Source organism: Lonchura striata, chromosome 4 (assembly GCF_050655825.1).
Source record: "Lonchura striata isolate lonStrDom1 chromosome 4, ASM5065582v1, whole genome shotgun sequence".
Classification (NCBI taxonomy): Eukaryota; Metazoa; Chordata; class Aves; order Passeriformes; family Estrildidae; genus Lonchura; species Lonchura striata.
The window spans coordinates 44,550,956-44,577,714 of record NC_140706.1 but is presented as its reverse complement, the minus strand read 5'-3'; the positions used below and the strand labels follow the sequence as shown (position 1 = coordinate 44,577,714).

The 26,759-nt window shown below is 41.3% G+C and overlaps 1 protein-coding gene across 24 annotated transcripts in view; it reads left to right on the top strand.

Annotated features, from left to right (window-relative positions):
• The window catches only part of EPHA5 (EPH receptor A5), a 194,468-nt gene that overhangs the window by 20,327 nt on the left and 147,382 nt on the right, over nt 1–26,759 (top strand). For 19 of the 24 annotated variants that reach the window (XM_077782943.2, XM_021532603.3, XM_021532602.3 and 16 more), the window contains one exon: nt 23,261–23,924. In XM_077782943.2, the coding sequence (XP_077639069.1) occupies nt 23,261–23,924 (664 nt within the window). Of the gene's footprint in view, nt 1–11,422; nt 11,537–16,555; nt 17,619–17,757; nt 17,905–22,167; nt 22,337–22,367; nt 22,733–23,260; nt 23,925–26,759 lie in introns of those variants that run through there. The other 5 variants (XM_085578895.1, XM_085578894.1, XM_085578897.1 and 2 more) reach the window with 5 other exon arrangements.

Here is a 26,759-nt window from a genome sequence, read left to right as displayed (position 1 = left end):
TTTGGGAATAGATTCTATTGCTCTCAGTCAATCCTAGTTCAGATAGAGATTTAATGCTGGAATCCTGGATTGGAGGCAGTGCTTGCCCTCAGGGATAGAAATAAAATAAAGGGGGAGGGATGGGGGGTAGTGAAAGGAGAAGGAGGATTCTTGGCACCATTGAGCTGTGTCATGTAGTTATGATTATAATTGGCATTTTCAGGGCAGTACTTTTGGCAGCCTGTGGTTTTTTTTTTCCTGCAAATGCTGCTGCTCCTCTGTGACCAGCATAGAAAAGGAATTCAGAGGGATCTGCTCTGTGGTTTAACCCCAGCCAGCAGCTAAGCTCCACACAGCTGCTGCTCCTGCCCCTCTCCCCAGTGGGATGGGGGAGAGAATCAGAAGGGTAAAAGTGGGAAAGCTCATGGGCTGAGATAAAGGCAGTTTAATCAGGAAAGCAAAAGCCACGCACGCAAGCAAAGCAAAACAAGGAATTCCTTCCCCACTTCCCAAGGGCCAGCAGGTGTTCAGTCATCTCCAGGAAAGCAGGGCTCCATCACACAAACTGTGACGTGGTAACTCAAATGCCATTGCTCCGAATGTCCCTCCCTTCCTCCTTCTGCCCAGCTCTACATGCTCCATATGGTGTGGAATGTCCCTTGGGTCACCTGGGGTCAGCTGTCCCGCCTGTGTCCCCTCCTGGCTCCCTGTGCACCCTCAGCCTTCTGGCTGGTAGGGTGGGGTGAGAGCCTTAACAGGCCTTGACTCTAACCTCAGTAAGGAAAACATCCCTGATTTATCAACACTCTTTCCAGCACAAATCCAAAACATAGCTCAGCTACTATGAAGGAAATTAACTCTATCCCAGCCAAAACCAACACATATGCTAACATGCAAGAATGCAATTTAAATGTTAGCAGGAAGCATGATGGAAGTAAGTAAAACCAAGTAGCTGAGAAAATGTTACTGGCACCCTGAAAGCCTACAATTTGGCTACTTTGTTTCTGTGTACACATTTTTCTACATGCATGGTTTAGTGAGAAACAGTACTGCATGTCTAAGGGTTTGAAGTAAACTGCATAATCCAAACCCAAGCAGTAGTACTTAGTTTTTTCTGTTATATGCTGAATTAAGGAATTTTACAGGAACCATGTGTGGGATGATGTTGAGCTCAAGAGTTGAAACATATGGGGTGTTTTTCCCCCACTGGGAATTATTAAAGTAGTATGCAGTATATATATATGTGTGTGTGTGTGTGTGTATATGTATATATGTATGTGTATATATATATGTGTATGTATATAAAAATATATATCTGTCCTCTGTGACTCTCTGGTACTTCATGTCCGTGGTCATTTTTACTCATCCCCTGGGGCCATGATGATTTGTCTTCTTTTAGTTCTGCTACCTGCTTAGTGTGCTAGAATCATGCATACTTGTTTTGTATAGCATAACTCCAACAAAAGAGCTTGAGCTTGGGGTTGGGAAAGACACCAGAAGTTAATAATGCAATTGTATGAGGCCCTAGTATTTAACTAAACTGTGTTTTAAAACAGAGCTCACTTCATGTTCCCAACTCTGAGAGCCCCAGAGTGAGAATGAAGCTGCTGGAGTTCAGTAGGAGTAAGGCACTGCCATGAGAGGTAAAGTTGGCCAGCAGACTACTGTCCAGATTGGTGGATTTCCCTGCTGAGTTGGTGGTGCTCACAGAGCTGCATTTGTTTCACAAAGCTTTATTATACCAATCCAAATCTAAAGAGACCAGCTCTGCATCTTGTGCGAGAAGGCTGATGGAGTTGGGTGGAGCACAGCACTGCCCCACAGCCAGCAGAGAGGAAAGGAAAAAGCTTCCATCCAGGCTTGCAGTGGGTAGGACAAGAAAAACAGAATTTGTTTTATTTGAACTGTGGTTCTGGCTAAATTTGAGGCAGTGTAACTTCTAATGGTTAGTCTGTGGGGCAGGTGTGGGATTTCTGTCACAGGACGTTTCTGACAGCAGGCCAGAAATCTCTGCTACTCTGATCAAGTTGAGTTCATCTCTTCTGAGGGGACAAACCAGGTGGTCTGTTCTAACCTATTGCAGCCCTAAGTCTGAAGCCCTTGTGTCTGAAAGTTTGTCCTGACTCTGTCGAGGATGAGATCTGTTTTTGTTTCCCTCTGAAATTTAGTGTGCCCCCTTTTTTTTCCTTTTTTTTTTTTTTTTTTTTTTTGGGTGGGGGGGTGGGGCTATTTTTGGGGGTTTTTTTGTTGTTGTTATTATTTGTTTGTTTTGTCTTATTTTTTTAATCTTGGCCTGACTAAAATCAGGTTAGTTACTCATGCATCAACCTGCATTTAAGATCCACTCATGATACCTGCAACATATTAGCTGCATTATGTATCTGCTTTTAAAGCTATTCATGCTAGACAAGAGTTCTCATTGTATAGCCTTACCATTTAATTCATGTCCTTTCTCATATCTCCTTTTGTATCTGAAGTCTAATCTTTTCACTCCATTTGAGTCTGCTCTTGTTGTCCTGTCCTCTCAGCTGGCTGCCCTTTGGTTTGTGTGCTGTTGACATAAATCGGCATTTATTTGGAAGCAGCATCTGGCGAGGTGTAGGTCTTATTAAAGGAGATCTAAAATGCCTAGAGTACTCTAAGGTACTGTAAAATAAATTAATACTGGTGAGATTAAGAATAAAGCAAATCTTTATCTTGGCTAGAACTGTATTACTGGAATAATATATTCTACAAGGGGAAAAAATAAAGGTTGATCCTTCAGTATATCATTTTGTAAATACTGTTGTCAGCATTAGGTTCCTCCACACAGACTCATTGGGCAAACAATAATCTCCTTCCATGCTAAAATGTCTTTTTTTTCCTCTAGTGTCTAGGAATTACATTGGGGGATAAAAGAGCTTTGAAGAGCTTTATCTTCTAAAACCATTGTTTTCTTTGTTACGTTTGTGCCAATTTCAGAAATATTGGTATCCAACAGTTAGTAACCATACAATTAAACATATTAATGTAGTGCTGTCATGGAAAATCTGAAACTATACAGAACAAAATATTACCATTACAGAATGCATATGCAACAGCCCAGAGTGTTTAAAATGTGTATTAGGATTTTATGAATTTATTATTTTATGAATTTTTGAAGTATATTTCTTACTAGTTCATATGCCAAATATATCATATCAGTGGATTACCTATCACTTAATTGCATAATCCTTTTATTAGACTTCAAATGCACTGGCCCCATTTGACAGCATATATTTTTCCTCAGGTTAATGGCCTTTTTTTTTTTTTTTTTTTTTTTTGTAACTACAAGAATGCAGTCCTCTTTGATTTTTTTTTTTTTATGTTACTCATTCAGGAAAGCCAGCCAAAAAAAAAAAAAAATAGGAAGAATGCTAGCTTCAAAAAGATAAACACATAGTAGGTGTGTCCAGAAGGAGAACATTTGAAATGCAAAATTCCTAAAAATAGTGTTAAGATGGAAGCTGGTATTTTGTCTTCATGGCAAGCCATTGCCTTGTGTATCCACAGTGAATGAAGACAATAAAAATTAAAGGGCTAATTTGAAGACCTTTCATCTATCTGGAAACCTGAAAGAAGAGCTTTCAATTGATTGTTGTGTTGTTGCAAAGTCCTGGTATGTGGTTATCCTACTATTAAGAAACAGTTCAGCAGCTGAACATCTAGGATTGTTAGAAAAAATTTCTATCCATTTTTCAAGTTATTAATGGAAGTCATTCAGGATTTTCTGTTTGTTTGTCCTGATCAGAAAAACAGGGTGTTTTTCAGTTGCTGAAGGGCTACATGCACATATGAAGATGGAAGGTGGGACTGGGTTCTTGGCTGTTGAGAGAAAATGCTTTTTATTTCAAAGTTCTTCTTGTCCCAGTATATTTTGGGTTAATAGTCTTAATTTATCTTTAGGCATCTTCATTTTGAGGGAAAAGGCATACTGAACTATCTGATTTAGTGTGTGCAAGTAAAACAGTAACCATGAGGTCTGTTGGTTTAATACTGAAAATGCTGTAGCAAAACAGATTGGAGGTTAAATATGAGCAGCACACATGGATGCAAATCATGCTTTGGAGGCTTTTGTGTTAACTCTGCTCCAAAGAAAAGTGGTAGCTCCTTCTGTCCAGCCTTTAGGCTCTTCAACATGAGTGATGAAGCAGTATTGAGGAGAATGTGGTGACACCTGGCTATCAGTCATCTCTGCGATACCACTGTGATATTGTATGCTGTCAGGCAGCTGTGATTGATTGTCTGCACCCCATGGGACGAACAGTGAGTAGAAAAGAATTGCAGAACATGGTTTGGCTGCTGCTTCCTCTGCCAGGAAAGAGGATTTGGGGTGGGGGGCAGGGGGGGAAACTACTGAAATAGTCTGAAAAAAAGACTGCGATCCTGAGGGGACTTGCTAGTATTTAGGGTAGAGAGCAATTATTTCTTCCATGTGTAGTGGGACATCACCGATTCTTGATTCTCTTTCAAGATGATTTACTGAAGACACATCTGTGATATAGTGGTGATTTATATTTAGGAATAAATTACATCTTGCATGTTATTTTGATCCTTACCTACACCTATATGATCTTAGTGGTCTTAGTAAGGAATTATCCATGGATGAGTTGCCAGTTAGCTGCAGGGAGGAGGCGGGATCGGGCCCTGGAGTTGGCAAGGATGCAAGCTCTCCTGGGAAGAGTGGGGACTGTGGATCAGCATGGTGTGATGGAAGAGGAGAAAAAATTGCCTGCTGAGCTGGGCATCCCTGGGACAACTCAGAGAAGGCTGATGATGGCAAGGAGTAAGATTGCTGGTGGCTTTCTAAAGCCTAGATCTGTCAGATCAGGCTGAAACCTCTACACAGTCCTTTATTTGCTTCCTTTGCTGTTTTCCAAGAAGGAAAGTATTATTAGATACTTGGTTCCTGCCAAAATGCTTTGATAAGCATTTAGCTTATGTATTCTTATTTATTTCTCTTTGTCATCATTATTCAAATAACTGCCAGGCAACTCCTTTGATTATATTTAATTCTTGACTTTACAAAATGAGAAGTCAAAAAAACCAAGTTCAAAAAGCCTTGTCAAAAAAGTAGATGCATTTAAATTTTTAGAGAAGTTCCCCATTACTAAAGCCTGAATCTTACTGTTTTCCATATGTATGAGCTACCTATATATTGAAGCATATAGTGTCCTGTAGATCTGTTACTTTTGCTGCACTAAGATAAACCAGAATCATGTAAAGAGGTGTGTTTTCTGTGGATAATTGCTCTCCTTGGGATGTTTTTTTGCAAAGATCAGAACTTGGCTCTGAAGTGGGGGGAGGACTGAACTTTCATGCTGCAAAAGTTTGCATTTGACTTCAGCAAGAATATTTTGGGACAAGGGACCTGATCTTGTCTTCAGAGATATTCCTATAACCCCAATGAGTCTTACCATGATATTGACAGTATTGAATGTGGTACAGAAGATGCAGTTATCAGGAGAAGATGGCACTGAGCATTTCTTGCTATGATTTGAGATATCATTAATCTATTTTCAGTTTTGCCTTTGTTGTGAGAAAGAGCTACTTGGTATTCCTCTAGTGCAAGTCAGACCCTCCTCTGCCTCACTTAGGCTGTGAGCTAGATCAAAAACAGGTGAGTGAGGGCAGGGTGGGAAAGGAGGTGATGACAGGACTTCTTAAAATATTTATTTATTTAAACTGCTCTTTAGGATTAATTTTTTTGAGGTGTTTGAGTTTTTCTGTGATGCACAGGTGCCATTCCTTCTGGGATGATAACCCCAAGACCTAATTGTACTCAGCAGATACCAAGTATGGGGGTGAAATTGTTTGGTTTTGAAAAGGAGGATTTAAGAATTTGGGATTTTTTCCCTCCAGCTGCTCAGAAAAACTAGCACTTTCTGTCTGTGTTGGCTGCCTTTTTTTATTGGGACCTGATGTTTTAATCTGGGGGAGTGCAGGTGGGACAAGGGCAGGGGTCAGCCTGCAGGCTCCAGGTTACAGCACTGATGTTATTCTCCTGGTTTCCTGCTGGAGCCTGGAGGTTCTTAAAATTTGTCACTTAAAGCTGAGGCTCATCAAAATAACTTGTGCTCTGTATGATCTCTGCTCCGTGTGGCTTGCTCCCAGTTCAGTCAACAGTAAAGGACAGCAAAAATACGACCTTTGCTTTTCTGTTCAGAAGCTTTGGGGGTGTTGAGGTTTGTTTTATTTTAGCTTTATTTGCTTCAGAAATTGAAAGATACACTTGAGAGCTTTGCCTTGGTTTCAAACCTCCAAACTGAGGGGCTGTTGGGGCTCCTTGCAAGACATAATTTTAAGTGGTTAGAACTGTAGGGCATGTACTGACTTTCTTAGTTGATTGCAGTGCGAATGTAAAGTCAGCCCATAAATCGTAGCCAGTGTTGTGATTACAAATCATTACAATAATGCGAGGTTATTCAGTTTGTCACAAATCCTTCTAGACTGCACCATTAAAGTCATAACCACAAATATAATCCTGTAAGATAAAGTTCCTTCATTACACAATCTCTGTCTGGTTTACTGTTTGCTTTTTATTTTGATGACAGATTGAGTAACTGAATTTTTCTGTGTAGTTAACTTAAGTGGCAACACACATACTTTTAATATTTCTGCTAATTCTGGAGTTAATTTTGCATTCTTAAATTTATTGATATTGATTAATATAGTAATTAGGCAAAGCCTTGGTTTTCACTGTAGTGTTAGGAAAATCAACTTTAAAGTGATGACGTTTTAGAAAAGAATTGCTAGTTATGTCCATCACTGGACCAGTCTTGTCACATGATCAGAAAATAAATGAGTTGTGGTCACTGGCATGTTGTTGAGCAGGTGACTGGAAGGACGTTGGTGCTTTCCTGCAAAAGCAGTGACTGCTGTCAGTCTACAGAATTATAGCGAGGCAGAGGACAGCTGCTGAACAGGAACAAAATTAATAGTTTACTTGGGAATGGATTTCAGACCAAATCAAAACTCTTTGTACAGTTTCAGATACCCATCTCATTTCTTGTGTGATACTTGTCTCTTCCTGCCATTGGATGTCCTGATGCTTCCAGTGCAAAGGAAACTCCAGTGGGCTAAGGAGCGACTTGAGCGTGTCAGCCAGAGCCCAATGAGTCAGTGTGTCAGATAATTCTGATAAATACCCAGACTGAGATAATCAAAACCCATCCAGGGATTTGGTTGTTGTCCTACTTATTAATTTTAATGATAATTGAATATCCATGTCAATTACTCAGGCTGTAAGCTCAGCTTCCTGGGCCCTGTGTATTCAATTTCAAAACACTGCTTCTTCAGAGTCTGGTGTATTTAAGTCAGAGGGGTGGTCTCAGTGTGGACAGGAAGTACAGATAGGCAGGAGCTACTGTGTCCTTTGGAGTCACAGTAAGTAAGTCTGGCAGAGCCTGTTTCTCAGAGCTGCATAAGTGTATTGACCTGGCAAATGTCTTTAACCCGCAGGGGATTTGGTTATGATGCTGCCTGTGTAATATTTGTAAAAGGCTTTTGCTGTGAAGGAGAAAGAGAAAGCAGGGAATCTTAAGCAGCCCTTGCTTGGTGTTGGCAAAGCTGCTTTGTTTGATACCAATAGCCCAAGTAAACCTTTTGGACTTCTCTATTCTTTGCCCCTTTTGAGCAAAGCACTACGGAGTGATTATTTGCTTGCAGGACTGTCTGCTCCAGTGCTAACTTGGGGTGTTCCTCAGCACTGCAGTTTGCAGAGGCTGACCTTGCTGAAGCTGGATGTGCAGAAGTCCCTGTGCATCTCTCCAGGTGTTGCAGAGGGTCCTTGTCAGAAGCCAAAATCTATACTGAATTTTTTTGTATGAGGGGAGCTTTTTTCAAATTAGTTCCCTGGTGCTTCTGACCCTGCTGGAAGACTCCATAGTGTCCCCATTCATCAAGGGTAAAGCAAGCAACTAAAATCCAAAATGGGAGCTAATGCCATAGGTGTCCTGTGTTTTCTTGAATGACCTAAGTTAGTAAAGTCTTGATTACTGCCTTTAAGAAACAGATTGTCCCCTTCCTTTTTTTCAGCCTTTGTTTTGTTTGTTCAAAAATAAAGCAGAAAAGAGACAAAATAGAGTGCGAACATTTTTTTTACACACAGTGCTGTGACCAAAGATATTACTTGGCAAATTTCCTTCCTTCTTTGCTCTGCAGTTTTAAAACTGAGAACTGTTTTTTTCCTGTATTACAGTAAATACATAAGGAATCAAAATGATATTAAGGGAGAAATTTGGACAACACCCTGCTGTTCAAATATGTTGATTGCAAATCATTGACATTCTAAACATGCTATTTCTGTTAGTTAGCGAGTTAGTTTCAGTGCTGGTGGGGTAAAACAATTGGTTGGGAAAAAGCACAAGATTATAGTGTTTGCTGGTCTTTACTATTTAAAAAGAAGAGCAGATCTGTGAGTGTGTGAGCTGAAGGTAATGGTGGTGTACCTTCCTAGGATTTAAGGCCACTGGGTCTGTTAACATTATGTAGTTAAATCTCTTGTGACACATACGGTGTAGAAACTTGTTCAGGGGTCCTTGCTGCAGGTCTGTAACCTTGATTTAGCCCACAGTGCATCTTCTGGAGAGAGATTTCTTTGAGTGAGTCATCCTCTTGTGTTAAGTCCATATCCCTTTGTAGCTTGTGCCTGCAACCATCTGTCCTTAATGTAAGACAAATGAATCTTTCTAGCTCAAATTGGTCAAACTTCAGTTCTGAGTCGATGGATCTTTCCATGCCTCCTCTTGCTAACTTTACAGGTACATACAACTCCTCTCTCTCTTCACCTCCCAACACCCCTTTTCAGGCAAAGAGGTCACAGGCAAGTTAGCTACCTCCCAGCCTTCCCTAATTTTTTAATGGTTTTTTGTGCTATAAAGTAGGGCTTTGAGCTCTTGAGTAGCTGTGGACTCTCATGGGATCTTTGCAATTTATTCTAGCTGAAGTGATGCCATTTGAAAAGAAAATTGCTTTCTGAAAGTGATATTAGTAAATTGTTGCTGAAATTAATTCTGGAAGTAAATTAGTAAATTAGTATGTTGTTTGCTCTGTGAGGCAAATGGGAAGAAAATCATCCTTGTGATTGAAGCCAGGTAAAAGTGAAAACGAAATCTTAGTGGCTACTCAGCTGGTTGCTGTGGCAGGTAGGATTTACAGAACAGTGCAAGATGCTCTATTACATTAAAATGGGGGCTCGAGCTGTGCTGAAGACTGTCATTAGGGAGCCTGTGGGATGGTTATGTGGTAAGGGGAGTCCATAGGAGGTGGATGTGCTACTACATGAGTGCACCCACACAATTTTGTTTGGAAGACAGGTTCCTGTTACAGTGGAAGATACAACCTTGGAGCCTCTTAAAGCCCTAGGAAAGGTAGGAGTCAATCCTGGCTCAGCACCAGCTTCTGTGCAAGTAAAGCTGGTATGCCTGCAAAGCCACACACTTTGCAGCATCTCAGGACTCTGCATCCCTGAGCAGAGAAGACCAAAATCACCTGTGTGCTTGGGTGGCCTGTCTGATTGCTCCAGTTGACACAAATGTGAAAATTCCCCTTTTGTGTGTATGAGTGGTAGAGTTCTTTTGGGCCTGCTCCAATGTCACTTGCTCACAAGGCAAGAGGAAGCTCTTGAGAAGCAACAACAGGTTGTTGTGTCCTTTCTCTAAATGGCTAATCCCTTTTCTTGGTCCAAAATTTCTTTCACTGCTTACGGTTTTAAGTTTCTTTGTGCACAATAATTTATGGATGAGAGCAAACATTATTAGAAAGCTTCATGTGTTGTGCACTGTGGGGGCAACATTTCAGCATCAGAGTATCATTTCTTCAGCAGTCTTCTTTGCAGTGAGTATGTGTATTGATAAGAAGAATTATGTCAATTAACCACATAACCTGTAGAAGTGCTGTTTCCTATGCTAATTAGCTCTTCCTCAGAGAACTGTACTTTTAATTTATTTTTCAAAGTACTTTCACTTATCCTTTTCCTTTCAAACTTCAACACTTTGTGAAATATGCATCCAGGTTTACTGAAAGGCTTTGAAGCTGACAAGACGAAAATTGAAAGGGGAGTGATTTAATGGTTTAATTGCTAAATAATGATGAAACTGTGATAGTAATTTCCTGTTAGTGTGAAATGGCCAATCAGTCCATTTTGTAGAGTGAGCACAAGGCCTAGGATAAGCTGGATAAATCATCTGTAGTTTCTGTGCCAAGTGGTGCATTTCAGGGACTCCTGAAGATTATGTAAAACTTTTTTTACCAGAAGGTCAGGTTCCAGACAAGAATTATCTTGCCTAGCAGTAAAATTCTGTTGCTGGAATTTAACTGAGTTCTGTCCATAAGCTGTACAAAATTGAGAGAAGGTTTCATTCAAAAATGACCCTACTGTGAGAATGTCTCTTTGATAAGCAAGTCCAAGTTACAGGCCCTTGCCTGTGGCTTTCTGACTGGCCTGCTGGGCTGGCAGGGGAGAAGAGGTACTGAAAGGAAACACCAAAGGCTGGGACTGTGCAGGATGGCAGATCAGAATGTTCAAGGTGGCCAAAATCCAGCAGGTCCATTGCCACCAGGAGCTTACAAACTGCGGTCTCCCACCTTAGCCCAAATCTGCTGGAAGGGTGGTTGGTGGCAATCTGTATTCTCATGAGGAAATGTGGCCCCTTCGAAGTCCATGTGTTTATTTCCTCTTTCTACTCTGCCTCTGCAACTTCTAACCTTCCCTTAATCCCACTGTATCCTGGATAGAAAGTAGCAGTAGTTAGAGCTTGTAGCTTAACTGAGAAGCCAGAGATGTAGCAATAGACCCATTAATTAATTTTCTATTTAAACTATTTTTGATAATTTGTTCTTTGAGAAACTGCATGTGCAGCATTTCTGTGTTCTTCACCTCTGTGCTGCAGGGACTTGGACGTGGAAGAGACTCTTATTGTAACCTGGTGAGGGCAATATATGTGAATCTTAATTATTTATGTACCCACTCTCCCACATGGCATAGGCATGTTGGTGCTAGCTTTAAGCCATCTTACTTAGGTGACAAATATATATGGCTCATTATGGGCTTGCCTACCTGATCAGATACTTTCTTCTGAAACTTTCTTAAAAGTTCTGAATGATGGTTTGACTCCCCTGGCAAGTTCTCACTGTGGTTGATTATGCCCTGCCCCCCAATAAGAAAGTTATCTTCCCTTCTCTTCAAAAGCATTCAATTTAAATTACAGGATCTTTTGTTAGTTAAGCAAAAGCAAGCTAATAACATTTTTTTTTCTCTGTGTATGTGTTGCAGTATTACCATCAAGTTAAGCCATGGTTTACCTCTTGGTTAAGAAAGAATTTGATTTTTTTCAGTTTTTTTTTTTTAAAAACTTCAGCAGCTTTCCTAGACTTTGCATTATCACAGCTGATTGCCGAAACAGCATTTATTTTTGCATTGCAGACATCTCAGCTGAGGATTTAGCACATGATTGTATTTGCTTCCTAGCCATGGCATGTTGATGTTCAAGTGGTTCTTCAGTGGTTGCCAGATACCAGGAGAGTGTGGAGGTTGCAGGTATGAAATGTATTCTTTGTGCAATGGTTAGGATATAGGATGTCCATCACAAACAATTGAGTGCATCTGTGTTTCTTCAGTTCCAGATTAAAAGAAACATTGAGGTCTGGGTTTCATCTTTGTCCAGCAGATTTACACCTGTGTAATTCTGGTGCCTTATTTAAATAGTAACATAAACCTGACACAATGGGAATTAAATCCCATAGAAAAAAAAGTAACTAAAAGTTTCATTATGTTGTGGAATAAGCATACCAGGCATCCACATGTATAATTTATTACCTATAGTGGGGTAAGTACTTAACAACAGTTATAATAAACCCATTCTGTTCATTCATTTTTAGATCTTAGCATACTTATTCAGACCTTAACCGAAAGTGAATATACAATCAATGTCAGGCTTTTTATGCAGGTTTAATAATGTAGGCCTGCCAAAGTTCTTTAATTAAATAATTATTCATCGTTCAATCAGAATAGATTTTTTAACTATAGGGATTGCAGGCAAGTACATGCAAAATCCACCCTGAACTGATCATGTTTTAGCTGCTTTCTGTAATCCTGAGTGATAATCTGTCACACAAAAAAAACACCCAAAAAAACAGGGAGAAAAGTTGCAGTTAGATATTCAAAATGTAATTCCTAATTCTGAGGTGATCAAAGAAAAGCACACTAAGGTACAGTTTGGTGCTGTGAACAAAGTTAGAGCTGTCTGACAAGTGAGAAAAGTGGGTTTTGTAGATGGTTCAGATTCAACAGAACTGTCGCCAAACCCAAAGTAAGCTAAGGTGCTCAGCTTGTGGGGAATCAGGAAATATGGTTTGGGGTATTTGACTTGTAGCCCCCCATATTCATAAGGTGGCATGTGGAGCTATTAAGGGGAAGTGCAGTAAATTTCATGTTGTGTGTGTCTGCTGCACATGCCAGTTCCCATAGGAGGGTCTGCATAGGCAGAGCAGCCTTCTGATTTCTTCTGAGAGTATTGGAAATCCAGAAAATCTGTTTGGCAAGGGGGCTGCTGTTTGTAGCATCACACAAGGCTGGCTTCAGATGGCCCCTGCTGCCATGGCATGTCATTAATGCAGCTCACAGCAGCTGGACTGAGAGGACTTCAGTGTTTATTAGGGGAATATAATCATTTAAGCCTGAATAAGCTTCAAAGCTCTAATGTGGCTGTTTGGCCAACAGAAATGAGATGTAAATTTGTGCTGAATAGCCACTGATTACAGAAAGATGATTAATGTGAGGTTTAAAATTGATTTATGGGTGCAGTTGTCAAGGCCTAAGCCATGAATGTAATATTATCACTATGAAAAGCTTTGGGTAGATTAGAGACCAGGAAGCAGTGGCAAAATAATGCATTTGCTGGAGGGTCTGATACAGTGTATGGGCCGTCTGTAGTCTAGTCAAATTTGGTATACGCCTGAGAGGTTAGGCTTTGTCAGTGCAGCACGTGGATAATTGTATCACTTTCCTGAAATACTAGAAAACCAGGAAGTTTAATCTGCTTTGTTTTCATTAAATGCACTTTCAGATCAAGTATTTTTTCTCTTTTACTGGAAACTTAAATGTGTACTCACTTGAAGAAATTCTAAAAAGCTGATGACAATGATAAAGATTAAGAATTTTGTTTAGTTTTTGCAAATTTTTGCTGTTCTGTGTGTTAAAAAGAAACTAAATGTATTGTGTTATTTCAGTTGTAGTAAACAATCACCCTGTAGATTTTGATTTATTTAAATATTAGGACAACATTAAAGTAATAACGAAAACTTCCTTTCTTCCTGCTTTTCAAAGTTGATCTGTGAGCCTCTTGGTATCATCAGATGATGAGTAATGTGAATAATATCCCAAAAGCTTTGAAAATCCAAGCATTTTATTACAAGCCTAAAATTTATGTCCTGCTCTGAGTCCTTCTGAAAATCTGGCTCTGTCAGCCTTCCAGTGTTAAACCATGTGGTGTCAATACTGTTTGTTCTGGCCTTTGTTAAATTGCTCTGCAATGAGTGTAACATTAGGCAGTGAAAAATGATTTAATGGTATTGTGTTTCTTCATTGCTTCTTTCACGCTCGTCTCCATTGTCTTTCCCTCAGTTGCTGGACTGTGATTTGAAACGGATGTTTTAATTCAGATGTGCAGAGAATTTCAAACCTCTAAAAAAATAAACCTGTGGGAGGGGAGGTAGGGGCTTCCAGATAGCACATTGCTTTGTTCTGGGAAGGGGGTCTGTGCAGTCCCTGATTAGGCATGCGAAGAGGGGCTGGTGCTCCTTTTCATTTCAGTTCCGCTAGCCCCCAGCTGGGTTCTCATTCCATTTGGATTCTGGTGCTGACATCTTTCATTGATCATGCAAATTGTCGAAGTCTGAGCTAAACTTCAGTCCCATTTTCTTTTTTTTTCCCCCCCATGTATCTTGGTGTGCAGATTGAAGTCTGGGTGGCTTTGTCCTGATGTTTCTCCATTTTTCAACAGCTTGAGCTGTGCAGGTTTCAGAACAGATGATACACTTCATAAGCATGTACTGAAAATAATTTTTAAGGTTTTAATTGTTCTTTCTTACCCGTTTTCTTGGGTGGTACTTTGTGTAGCAAATTGCTGTTTGTGTTTAGAGATGCTATCGCAGCTTTCCAGAAATCTGCATTGTTTCTCAGCTAGTTAGTGGTGCAGAGCAATCCAGGAATTGTCAACACTTTAGCCTTAAAGGGAGTTTTGCTCAGAAGTCTCCTGCACAGCCTGCTGCAGAAATGAAAGGTGTGGCAGCAAACCTTACATGCATACTACAAATAAAAGAGAATATTGAAAAATTGTTCAAGTAGTAAATTCAAATGTTTACACAACAGGAGTTGATGATTATGAAGTTCTCCATGTAACTTTAGGTGACTGATTATGTCTTCAAATGTAGGTCTTCTTGAGAGGAGCAGTCGTGCTTTGTCTCTGGGTGGGGCTCTCCTGTTTGGTGTTTTCCCTCAGCTCTGAGCAGTTTGACTGTGTGAGAACCTTTCTTGGTATTACTTCATGCAGGAGGAGGATTTCTGAGGAGGATTTCTAGCAGTCCTGATTGCACATAGGTTGACCAGGGTGGAATTGAAAATATCCAAAACACTGGAAGATACTGAAGTATCCACCCAAATACTTAAGCTCTCAGTTCTAAAAATTGTATTTTTTTAAAGCTGATGTCTGCTGATGAGCTTCTTCTGAGTATTGAAATGTGCAGTTGGCAGCACTGGAGTTAGGATGGAGTGTGGTTTTGCTGTGAACATTCACCCAGCTCGTTTTCAGTGTAGTTTTTTTTCTATAGTGGAGATGAAACATCAATTATCTCCCCATCTTTGCTATTCCCTCTCTTGCCCTTTGTCAAAGTGCAAAGCCAAATGTGAAACCTTGACACCAAGTGAAATTGAGTCTTGTTAACTCTTGCTGCAGTGGGGAGTAGCCTTTAACATGAAGCAAGGCCCTTTGTCTCCTCTTAGCATTTTTGCTTCCCACACATTGCAAGGGGTCATTCAGAAGCACATCTGGCAGTTCCTGTAACTCTGCCGAGGTGAGAGTTTGCCCTTTTAGTGGGGGCTGGTTGGAGGGGGTGGTAATGGAAGTGACTTTCTAAGTTTGCTTTCTGCTAGGTAAGTATCACACGGGGGCTAGGGAATATATATTTGGCTAATATAGAAATGAAGAAAAAATATTCACTAGTCTGGTGTGGCACATCTCAAAATCATGCTTTAAATTTACAGTTCATACCTCTTTGCTATATTTGCTTCCTCCACTTATGTTTTAGTGTATGAAAAATGATCCTTAGTTTCTTGCTGGGATAGCTCCAGTAATGAGTGAGGAAACTCATATTTACTTCAGCTAATTAACCTCAGGATATTCTGAAGCTGCGTGTTAACCGGACTGTGCAGCTTAGTGACCAGAGTGGCATTGTAAGAAACAGCAGGAAACTGCAATCCAGTAGTAAAATAAGAAGAGTGGCCCAGAAGTAGCCCATGGCGTTCTTATTTTCATGTTATTTTCCTGGTTGGAGAAATTGGGAATGTGCCAAGCCACCAGAAAACGTTAAGTTCCTTCTTCAGAAACTCGGCTTTCATTAGGCCAGATTTCCGCCTGAGTAGGGAGATTAATCAGATGCTTTCTGTCCTCTGTTATCCATTATGCTTTTTGCTTGACTAGTAACTGCTGTCAGTAGGAATATATATCTGTATGTATAAATGTCTCAGTTGTAAAATTGCCATCCAAATGAGGCTTGAGCCTCGGGTGGGGGCACTGTCAGATGTATGGAAATAGCAAAATCCCAGACAGTTGCAACTGCTTCTGGTATTTAAAGGTTTTAGTAAACTCTTGCCAAATGTTATTTGCATAGAACTCACTGCAGTTTCTTTTTGACAATGGCTCCTGACTTGAAAATGAGCTCCAAAGCCCCAAAAACCAAGCTGAGAAAGTGTAAAAATAGCTTCACCTTTTACATTATAAAAGTGGATGTTGCTATTGAAAAAGTTTGCACAAGTAATAATTTCTTTGTTGCTTGGTAGCTGAAATTTTAAAGTATGTTTGAGGCTGAAAGAAGTAGTTTGTATTACTCCAGAACAGTTTTTTCATAGATTTATCTGGCCTCTGTTTTGTTTAAACTCAAGAAGAAAGGATGGTAAAGACATGATTTGTGAGGCTCTCAAAATAACTGGTTTCTCTTTTACTGAAGTTTTTTTGTTCCCTCCCCTTCTTTCCTAACTTGACCCAACTATATGAATTGCTTTGGTTTCCTGATTATTTGTATTTCAACTTTGTGATTTACTGGAAGAAGGGATGGGGCTCTAGTTGGTGTCCTTCCACCACTTGGTGTGGGGCAGGAGGAGAGCTATCCCAGTGAGCAGGCACCCTGCCCCAAAGCAGAATTTGAGTTCTAAAACTGTGTAGTTACCCTGGTAAAAATGCTTAAAAAATGTTGCCTAAGAGTACTGTTTTAAGCACTGGTACTGATGGAAAAAGCTGAACAAAGCTATTTTGATGTCTCTGCTCTGCTCCTTGCACTGCTCATCCATTGCAAAGAGCAGGGCTGCAAACAAACATGCAGCACTGTTCCAGGTTACTGCATTTTCCTGCTGCCTGAGAGGGGTTTGGATCACTGTCCCTTGCTGTGAGGGAGAACCAGGCTTCTCAAGCTCCTCGTGCAGGTGCTGGTGGGCTGTGCCATGATCAGTAGGTCATTGAGGTTATCATGCACCTCTTGCCAATGCCAGTGTTCAAGGTGGAACTCTTGCTCCTGCCAATCATTGCTGTAGAGGGAGCTAAAAGTAACATGACTTTTTGGATGCAATGTCTTTTGTGTTCTTGTTCTTGGAGCAAGCAAAACCCATTTAATGAAGACTGAAACACCTCCAGCAAAATCAGGCTCTTGCTTAATCATTCAGGTCCCGAGCAGAAAATCTGAGCAATGCCACATATTGCAGCTTCTGTTGATAACACTGGCAATATTTGGTGGCAGGATCTGAAACAGGGACGGGCCTGTTGTAAGTGCTGTTTTGCAATAGGCAAGATAGTGACAAAGTCAGCTTTATTTTACAACTAGCACAGACCTGCAAAACGTTCTGCAGTGCAGAAGAAAAGATGTGTAGTGCTCTGCCTGGCTTTCACTAGAGATATAGCCTTATGTGACCTCACTGAAGTCACTGAAACTGAGGAAAGCCTGCTGCTTGTTTGCTTTAACTGTGTGATACGGTAGCATGTGGAAACCAGCAGGTAGCTAAAAAAATAACAAACCCACAAGTTTTTGGGTTTTGTGATGGGACGGAAGAAGCAGGTTGCAAGATAAAGTTGAGTAGCAGGAGGGAACATTTGTGAGGGAACTAAGCTGGAGGCTATTGATTGGCAGCCAGGTCTTAGCATCAGCTGCATAAAAGGAAATCACAGAGTCTGCCCAAATGTTACCGGGATGAAAGGCAGGATAGATAGTACTGAGCTGAGCACCAGGCTGGTTTGCCCTTCTGGAAGGGTGTCAGGTGTCCCCTTTTCACTTGGCATGGGGATTGCATAACACCATGCCACACTGTCCTCTGCAACAGTATGTGCTCGTGGTGGCCTTGACAGCAGTAATTTGAGGTAAAATTGCCTTTCTGTGGGCAAAGCATGCAGAGTATCTCTGATGCTTTCACACATTCAAAGCCTGAGATCAGAGATCCGTGCCAGGCTTGCTTTCTTCCAAAAGAATAAAAGGTAAAATACGTAAATCCTTTCCTAGTTTTGCAGAGCTCTGTGTGGCGGGATGGAAAAATTTAAACAGGAGAGGATGAGACTTCTTGTAGCAATGAGCCTGTGAAATATGTAGTGAGAAGAGAGGCAGATTCACAGCCCTTGGAGTGAGGGAGTCCTGCCAGGAAGGTTTCAGGTAAGTCTTAGGAACACCTTTGTTTAATGTTCTTAAGCTTCCTTTCCCTCTAAAGATACCTAGGATTTTGCTAAATGCCTAATTTCTTTTTCAGCAGTGCAAGGATGTGTGGAACTAGGAACAAGGCTTGGAGTGTGTCTACTGCCTTTAGTAGATGTTAAAAAAAGTGAATGAGTCAATGAAGACCAGTAACAAAAACTAGTACTGCAACACCCCCATCCCCTCAAAACCAAATAAACAAAAGCTCTGAAATGTTCATCCCTGCTGTCAGCGTTTGGTTTTGGGGCAGCAGCCTTTTGCTGTGCTGTGGTAGCAAATTGCACTCCTGGAATCTCCAAGATTAGAAACAAGCCTGAGTAGCAGACAGCTGGTGAATGTGTTTTAAAATTGTCCATTTAACCCAAGGCTGCTCCACTGAATGCTTTTTTAACTCTTATATCTTTAGTTAGATGTGTGATATCTTTGGCCTTTCTCTAGACAGACAGCCTGTATGAAATGTGTGCTTCCTATTGATGGAGCTGCATTTTCACTCACCAGCAGTAGTGTGCTGAGAATTTCTGATTCAGAAATAGGTCTTCTATAAATGATTTAACATCAGGCCATTGAAATGCATTTGTGTTTTCCTTCTTAGGGCTATTAAAGATGTAGAGAAAACATTTACCACCAAATTAATGGTTGCATTTTTGTTTTAATCCTGCAGATGGGGTTGATTTATATATCAAAAAATATGTGCTGCAGAGAGGAATTATAACATTACACAATTTTTCAGTTGTACTTGATGTTTTTTCATGCCAGTAATTTTCATCTAGATGTTGTCTCTTTAATGTAGTGGGATTTCTTTCTCATTAACTGTGAGGCACTGCATTTCATCCTGTGGCTTTGTATTTCTTTGTTGGCTGAAATACTGCTTTGAGGTCTGTAGTGACTAGGAGGCTGGGACCAGGCAGAAGGTGCAGGGGCTCTTGCTGCCATCTCCATCTCGTGGAGGGATGTAAAAGCAGAAGGGTGGCAGCTTGCCTGCAGTCTCTGGGGGGGATAGATCCAGCTGAAGAGAAGGAAATGGTGTAGTCCTACATGCAGATAGGGGAGAAGAAGATTAAATGACAGCAGAGATTTTGCACAATACTGGCTGCTCTGATAAAATCTGGTTGACTTTCCCTTGAGGATTACACAGAGATAAGCAGCCTTAGCTCATTAGCACCTCCCCTTTCTCATGCTCTGATGATTGCTTTAGGTTTGATGACAGGTGGTGATGGCAGGATTTGCTCTGATCTGGGGAGCAGTACTGAAAGTGCAGCACATCCCGAAGCCTGAGATGTTAGAGCAGTGTGCCATTTCTTGCAGCTGAGATAAGACTCTAGCACAGTTCATTTGATGTATTTATGCTTGGACCTTTATCCTCATGGTGTTTAGTGCTCTCAGTGCATGAAAGCAACCATTAGAATCACTGCACTTAGTTTTTCAACAAATGAACTTTGTACTCAGTCCCAAAAGCACAACTCCTGAAGCAGCACTGGAAATGAGCTTAACTGCATAACTCTGGGGAGCATCACGGTTGGGTCCTTGAAAATTGACCTGGCAAGTATGAAAAAAGTCAAGTGATGTTTTTCAGCATGCCTTCAAGTTAGGTCACTAATGATAGTACTGTAACATCACAGTCATTTAAATGTCAACTCTGTGAAAGAACTCCATGTTAATGCTCTTTAGATGGTGTACAGCATTTTACTGTGTACCTTGTGGCCGTTCATAAACATCTCCACATGATAAAACTGGTCTAAGCAATTTCCAGTCCTGAAATGCTTTGCACCACTTCCTGCCAGAAGTTAACATTTACTCATGTATGCTTGTTGATGTGAGCAGTTGTTCAAGTGATCCTCTGACCTTCAGCCAGAAAAAAACAAAGTTAAAGTCATTATGTCTTTCCTGGGCTATATTGGGATGTGCTCATCTGTCCACTGGACTGGTTTGGGAGGGACCTCTCTGTGGATTGGGAGAAGTGGAAGGTTACTCTCCCTTTTCATCAACTGGACAATCACTATCACCTAAAAATAGGACTTCACCTTTATATAGTGTCATGCTTTAATCCCATCCATCAGCTAAGCACCACACAGCCCCTCTCTCACTCCCCACCAGCGAGTGAGCAAATCAGAAGGGTAAAAGTGAGAAGTTGTGGGAAGATTATTCTCCTGCATGGTGGGGGTGTAGGGCAACAAGAACTCATGACTTGAGATAAAGATACAGTGACAGTCAAAACTGCATGCACAAGCAAAGCGAACCAAGGAATTAATTTACCACTCCCATGGCTAAGGCTGGTGTTCAGCCATTTCCAGGTAAGCAGGGTGGTATTCTCATTACAGTCTCTATCCATGGACCAGACCACTTAGGGTAATGTTGCAATGAACTCCTCTCCTTGCCCCTACTGCTTTTTTGGACTTAGTCATAGACTTCAGTCCCTTAGGATTTTACCTGCTCAAAGTGGAGCCTTAACTACATGCCACAGTCTTTTCAGGGGTGTACCTGCTGCAACACTGACATAACCACAGCTACAGATGCTTTGAGATGCACTGTTCCCGCATGAATGTATCCACAGCTGCTTAGGACTGTTTTCCCATGTGGACTAATCCCCAGGTTGCATTCCCATCAACTTGAGTTCACACTGCAGTTCCAGCATATCCAGTGTGGCATCACAGAAACAACAGTGATGGCCTGGGCATTTGCCAGCATGGTGCTTTGCCACTGCTGACATCAGGATGTTGCCAGGCCTGGCAGAGTAAGATGGTCAGCAGTTCAGCAAGCAGCAGAACCAAGGAGCAGCCACTGACAAGCACACTAAAGCACAGGCTTTAGTGTGCAGTGAGGCAACCGAGCCCCATGGCAAGCCCAGCAGCCAGTCAGTGAAGAGCTCAACAACACCAACAGCTATAACTTCAATCCAACACCTTGGAATCAAACCTGTCATTATCTCCAACCCTTTCCAGCCCCACACTGGCCATCAAAAAGGACTCTTGTGCTTTAACCCTGGCTGGCAACTAAGTGCCACACAAGTGACTCATTCACTTCCCCTGCAGAGAATGAGTGAGAAATCAGAAGGGTAAAAGTGAGAAAACTCATAGGTTGAGGTAAAGGCATTAAAATAGGTCAAGTAACAGCCATGCACACAAGCAAAGTAAACCAAGAAATTCTTTGGAAACACCCTTCCCATGGGCATGCAGGTGTTCAGCTATCCCCATGAAAATAGGGCTTCCTCACATACAATGGTTACTTTCAAAAGCAAATGCCATGATTCTTCCTGTCCCCAGTTCTTTCTTCTTGCCCCAGTTTTATGTGCTGAGCAAGACACCATATGGTCTGGAATATTCCTTGGGCCAGGTGGATCAGCTATGTCCTCTCCCAACTCCTTGTGCACCCCCAGCTTCCTTGCAGGTGGGATGGGCTGTGAGGCAGAAAAGGCCTTGACTCATCTAAGTGCTGTGTAGCAGTCACTGAAACATCTCTGTATCATCAACAGTGTTTCTAGCATAATCCCAAAGGTACCCCCATGTGAGCTACTATGAAGAGGGTTAACTCTATCCTAGCTGAAACTAGTACAATGTTAGACAAATTCACTTGGAAGTATATATGTACAGTATACTTATTACTTAAATTAACCATTCTAGTTGAAGAATGGTGTTTTTCTGCTTTTATTTTCATATTTCAAAACATTCCTATTTACTGGAACATAGAAAATCTAGCTGCTGAATTATTTTGTGTTGCATACTTTTATCTTTTCTCAGTGACTCTCCTGGTAACTGTTCATTGCCTCTCCTAAAGTCAGGCATAAATCCTGCGCAGATCTGCCTGGCTCTCACTGCAAACATGGCTTTGTCCAATTCTGTGGTGCTACCCAGTAACAATTACATCTTAATCGCAGTAGAGTTGTGGCCTGTTTAAGCCCAGAGACACAGAAAAGGGTTAGAAATGAAAGTACTGCTTGCCATGGCAAAAATACCTTTAGGTTAGGTTCCTTACCTGGAAGACTGGTGGTGCATATGGACTCTGCATGTCACAGTGGGCATGTCTTCCTGTGCAAGTCCCTACTTTCACATCCCATCACATGTTAGGGAGAAGAAATGTTTTTCTGATGGTGGTGTTTGTAATTCATTTTTGACTGTACCATTGGGTTATGTTCTCATGTCACTTCTTGCTGATGTTTTAATTTAAAATGTAAGAACAACATTTCATTTTAAAAACAACTTCATTGACTCTGAGGGTGTTCTCTTTCAGCTCTGCAGTAATGGCATCTGGGCTGAGAACACTCTCAACTTTATCTCAGGCTGTATTTCCAAGAAAAAGTTGGGCCTTTGGCCATCAGAAGATATGACGCTTGAAACAGGAGTACCTTTGAATTATGTTCTGTGCATTTCCTTTGTGCTGCATCTGCAGCTATGACCAGGTGTGTGCAGCAATGCTGAGCAGAGGATGGAGGAGGCATTGCAAATTAAGCCCCTGCAGATGAGTGGGTCAAAACCAGAAGGGAAGAAAACTGAAACCAACACTGGCTCTCCTGGGTTTTTGCTGCACTTAGATGTTTAATCTAATCTCTTTAATGCAACAGTAGGGTTGTCAAAAGCAGAGAGGAAATGCTAATGTTGTATCTGTGGTAGGCATGGTTGTGATGCTATTGGCTCTGAGCTGCACCAGGAAAAAGCATGCCCTTCAGTGATGTCCTTCGGAGCATGGCTAAAATAAAATGCGCAAACAGTTACTGCAATTCCCACAAAGCTGCAAAAAGTTGCCTGAAGCTTTGATTAAAAACCTGTGTAGCACATAAACAGCTCAAGATTTGCAGGTAACCTGTATTGGAGGTAATCTTCTCTTTGCATGAGCAAGAACTACACTGACTAGTGCACTTGGGGATAGCAAAGGGCCATTTATTTAATGTGTCACTCCACTGATTTTCTGGCATGCTGTTTGGTGGGGGAGAATAGCCTGTAGAAGTATGGTTTTCATTATGTGGGGTGACGATTTGAGGATGTGGTAGATAGGAGCCTGCGGGCATGGGGACAGACGAACTGTGGATTGGAAAAGCTCACAGAAATGGCCCCATCTGCTTTTGTTTTGTTTCCTAACTGAATAGTAGTGGACAAACCCAGCAATATGTTTTCCCACTTTTGAACTGTCTAAAACAAAGGGTTTTAACTTTCAGCCTTTCCTATTTATAACAGATCATTTATCTGACTTTACCAGGAATGTATCAAGCCTCTAGTACAGAAAGCTTTTTTCATGAAAGTCCTGAGTTCTGAAACCCAAGATGCTCTTTAGATGGGAAAGCTAAGAGTTGTGACTGTTTTAAAAAATACTTTTCCTTTTTATACAGTGGGAAGAAATTGGTGAGGTGGATGAAAACTACGCTCCGATACACACATACCAAGTATGCAAGGTAATGGAACAGAATCAGAACAACTGGCTTCTGACCAGCTGGATCTCTAATGAAGGGGCATCCCGCATCTTCATTGAGCTCAAATTCACCCTGAGGGACTGTAACAGCCTTCCAGGAGGACTTGGGACCTGCAAGGAGACTTTTAACATGTATTACTTTGAGTCAGACGATGAAGATGGGAGGAACATCAAAGAAAACCAGTACATCAAGATTGATACCATTGCTGCTGATGAGAGCTTCACAGAGTTAGACCTTGGCGACAGAGTGATGAAGCTCAACACGGAGGTGAGAGACGTTGGGCCCCTGACAAAGAAGGGATTTTACCTCGCTTTCCAGGACGTGGGTGCCTGCATTGCCCTGGTCTCCGTGCGCGTGTACTACAAGAAGTGCCCATCAGTGATCCGCAACCTGGCCCGCTTCCCTGACACCATCACGGGCGCGGATTCCTCGCAGCTCCTGGAGGTGTCAGGGGTCTGCATCAACCACTCGGTGACTGAGGAGGCACCGAAGATGCACTGCAGTGCAGAAGGGGAATGGCTGGTGCCCATCGGGAAGTGCTTGTGCAAGGCAGGCTACGAGGAGAAGAACAACACCTGCCAAGGTAAGGGTTTGAAGGGAGGGCTCTGTGCTAAGCTTCCAAGGTGATGTGCAGTCTGGGATTTCTTCTCTTTCCTGTTTTTGGTGCCTGGTTGAGTTGACAGTGGTGGGTCAGGTTCTCACTTCCACTGAGGTTCTTTGAGTAAGTGTTACAGCAGGAAGACAGAGGCCTGGGCTTGATGTCGTGGCACTTGACACCTGTGTACAGGTGCTCCTGGTGCTTACAGAGCTGCCAACAAGGAGAATCTGGCATTCTTCTATTACCTTTGGAGCACTGTACTACTGGGTCCATGAGGCAACTGTAGTCTTTTCTGTTCTTTAGAGATTTATGTTATTTTTTCCTCAGTATCAGGGTTTCCTTATGAGTCTTAGAAGCCTGGTTTGGTTTTGGTTTTTTTTTCGGGACTATATCAGGGAATGTTTGAAGTTAATCTCTCTGTAGAAGATGCATTTTGTTTTTGTATTTGGAGGAGTGTGTTTTCTGTCTTTATCATTCTGTGGGGGGCTGGGTATTTGATGTGGTGTGAGTTGCTTGATTTTCCTCTCTGGTAAATAATTTAATACACAGCTGCTCAGCTGTTCAGTTAAACTTAAAGCCCCACTGATAAAAGTGCTTCCATATGTGCTGAAGCTTTCCCACAAGTAGCTGGCTGAGGTTCCCAGGTTGCTGGTCAGCATAGGTCTCATGAATCATCAGAGGCCTTGTGCAAGAGATCTAGGGTATTTCAAGCTCAAGACCTTAAAAAGAATACTTATAAAGAACAACAGTGTACTCTGAGTGTACAATCTCATGGTTTGCTGTATTATATACTTGTTTTTAAAATTTTCCCTTCTGTTGTAAATACGTAACAGGTAGCCTAAAACTAATTTGCTTGTAAAAGAGAAGGGTAAACAAAGATTTCAATACAGTTTGCTCTTTGCAATATTAATATATGTTGGTTATCAGTTCCATCTCAATTGGCTTGTCTTTGCAGCCACTTAATAATAGGTAGTAATAGATTCTGTGGGGAAGGCAGAAGAATTCCACTTCAGCTGAAATATGTGTTGCATTTTCTCTTCACCTCACTCCAGACATTGATTATTGTTTGTAGTGTAGTACAAAGAATAGATCAGTGCATATCCACAGCAAACTGTGGTCTTGATCCTTTAGTCCTCGGTCACATCACAGTGACCCTGAAGATAATTCAAATCTCTTCAAAGGCTGCCATGGAGAGAAAAAGTAATGTTTGAGAGGTTTGCGTTGGAGAAACCTCTACTAAACAGCATGTGGAGTGGTATTTTTGATGAGAATAGCCTCCTTTTTCTACAGATGTAGTCAATACAGCAAAATTTGTCTTGGTTTTGCTTTTCCTGTGCTGATAAATATATTTCTCCCCTTACGAGGGCAGAAGAAACTGACTCGATGTTTGATACTGTATTGTGGGGGAGCTAAGATCAACATTATCCCAAGTTGAGGAAATACAGACTGCCACAGACGAGGGATGTTGGTCAATAGAGCAGCAAGGTTTTGCTTAATTATGGCAGAAAATACCATGTCACAAAGTGACAAGACACAGGTTTGGTGCTAGGTCTAGAATTTTTGGAGGAAAGGATGAGTTTTTGGATGACTATTAGTCACCCTTCAAGTCCTGTTCTCTGATGCTACATTTCTCAAAGCACACTTAGAGGTATCATCAAAAATAAAATAAAAAAAAAAACAAAAAACCCAAAAAAACCCAACCAAACAAAAAAGAAAAAAAAAACAACCAAAAAACAACCAAACAAAAAACCGCTATTAAAAAAACCCCAAAAACAAAAACAAACAAAAAACTATTAATCAATTCACCAAACCCAAAAAAAAAATGTAGATCTAAACCAGAAACCTGAGACTAATATTGAAGAAGCTGGGCTGCCTTTAGAGGGTTTGCAGTGTTGAGATAGCAATCTGGGGTGTGCTTACAGAAGACCTTAGTGATTAAAGGCTGTGCTTTCCATTTTTGGGTGTAGATTTGTTTTGTTTTTTTTTTTTAATTTGTTTTTCTGAAGAGGACATTATGTGGCCTCTCAATTTATGATTGTGTTGGGTAGGGCTGTGATTATAATTAGGAAGTGTGAAGATGCTTTGTGGTGGTTTATTCCTGCCCTATTCCTAAGGTACGTCCACAAAATCTGCTCTTTACCTCACCTACAGCCTGCACCCTCAACAGGATTTTTATCACTTTATGGCTCTAGAGGTGTTAAAATCATTAATTCTTTTTTTGTGGGATAGCCCTAAATTCCATCACCAAATCAATGGGATTTGAGTGCCTATGCCAAATGCTGTTTGATGGCCCCATTTGGATGTCCTGCGTTTAACCCAGGTCATTGTGCCAAGCTTTCCCTGCTGGTTGGCTCCAAGATGCTCTGTTGATAGGAGGCATTCCGCCGTAGGCAATTCAGGAGGTCTGTATTCCACGTGTATGGGAGTTCATGTCAATATCCCATGTGAGTAAAACGCTTTCTGGTTTGGTTTCTGCTACATTCACAAAGATGAGATTGTCTCCTAGGATAGTGAAGTTAAACTTTGTATCCCTGAACAGAGTAACACCAAGAAAGGTCCTATGCATTTGTAAATACTGAATTTTTTTTCAGTCTGATTGATGCTAAGGAAATGCACTCCATGCTCCTGGCTGACATAATGATCATCTTGGCACTCTGCTATGTAGCTTTCACAAACACCTAAATAACTTCTGACCTTTGGTTTGTAAATCACTTGGGTGCATCTTGCAAGTGGTCTCCCAGTTTGCTTTCACTTAATAAGCAGGTTTTTTGTGACCCTGCTTTGGGAAACATTTTCAACCCAGAAGAGCCTGGCTTTGTT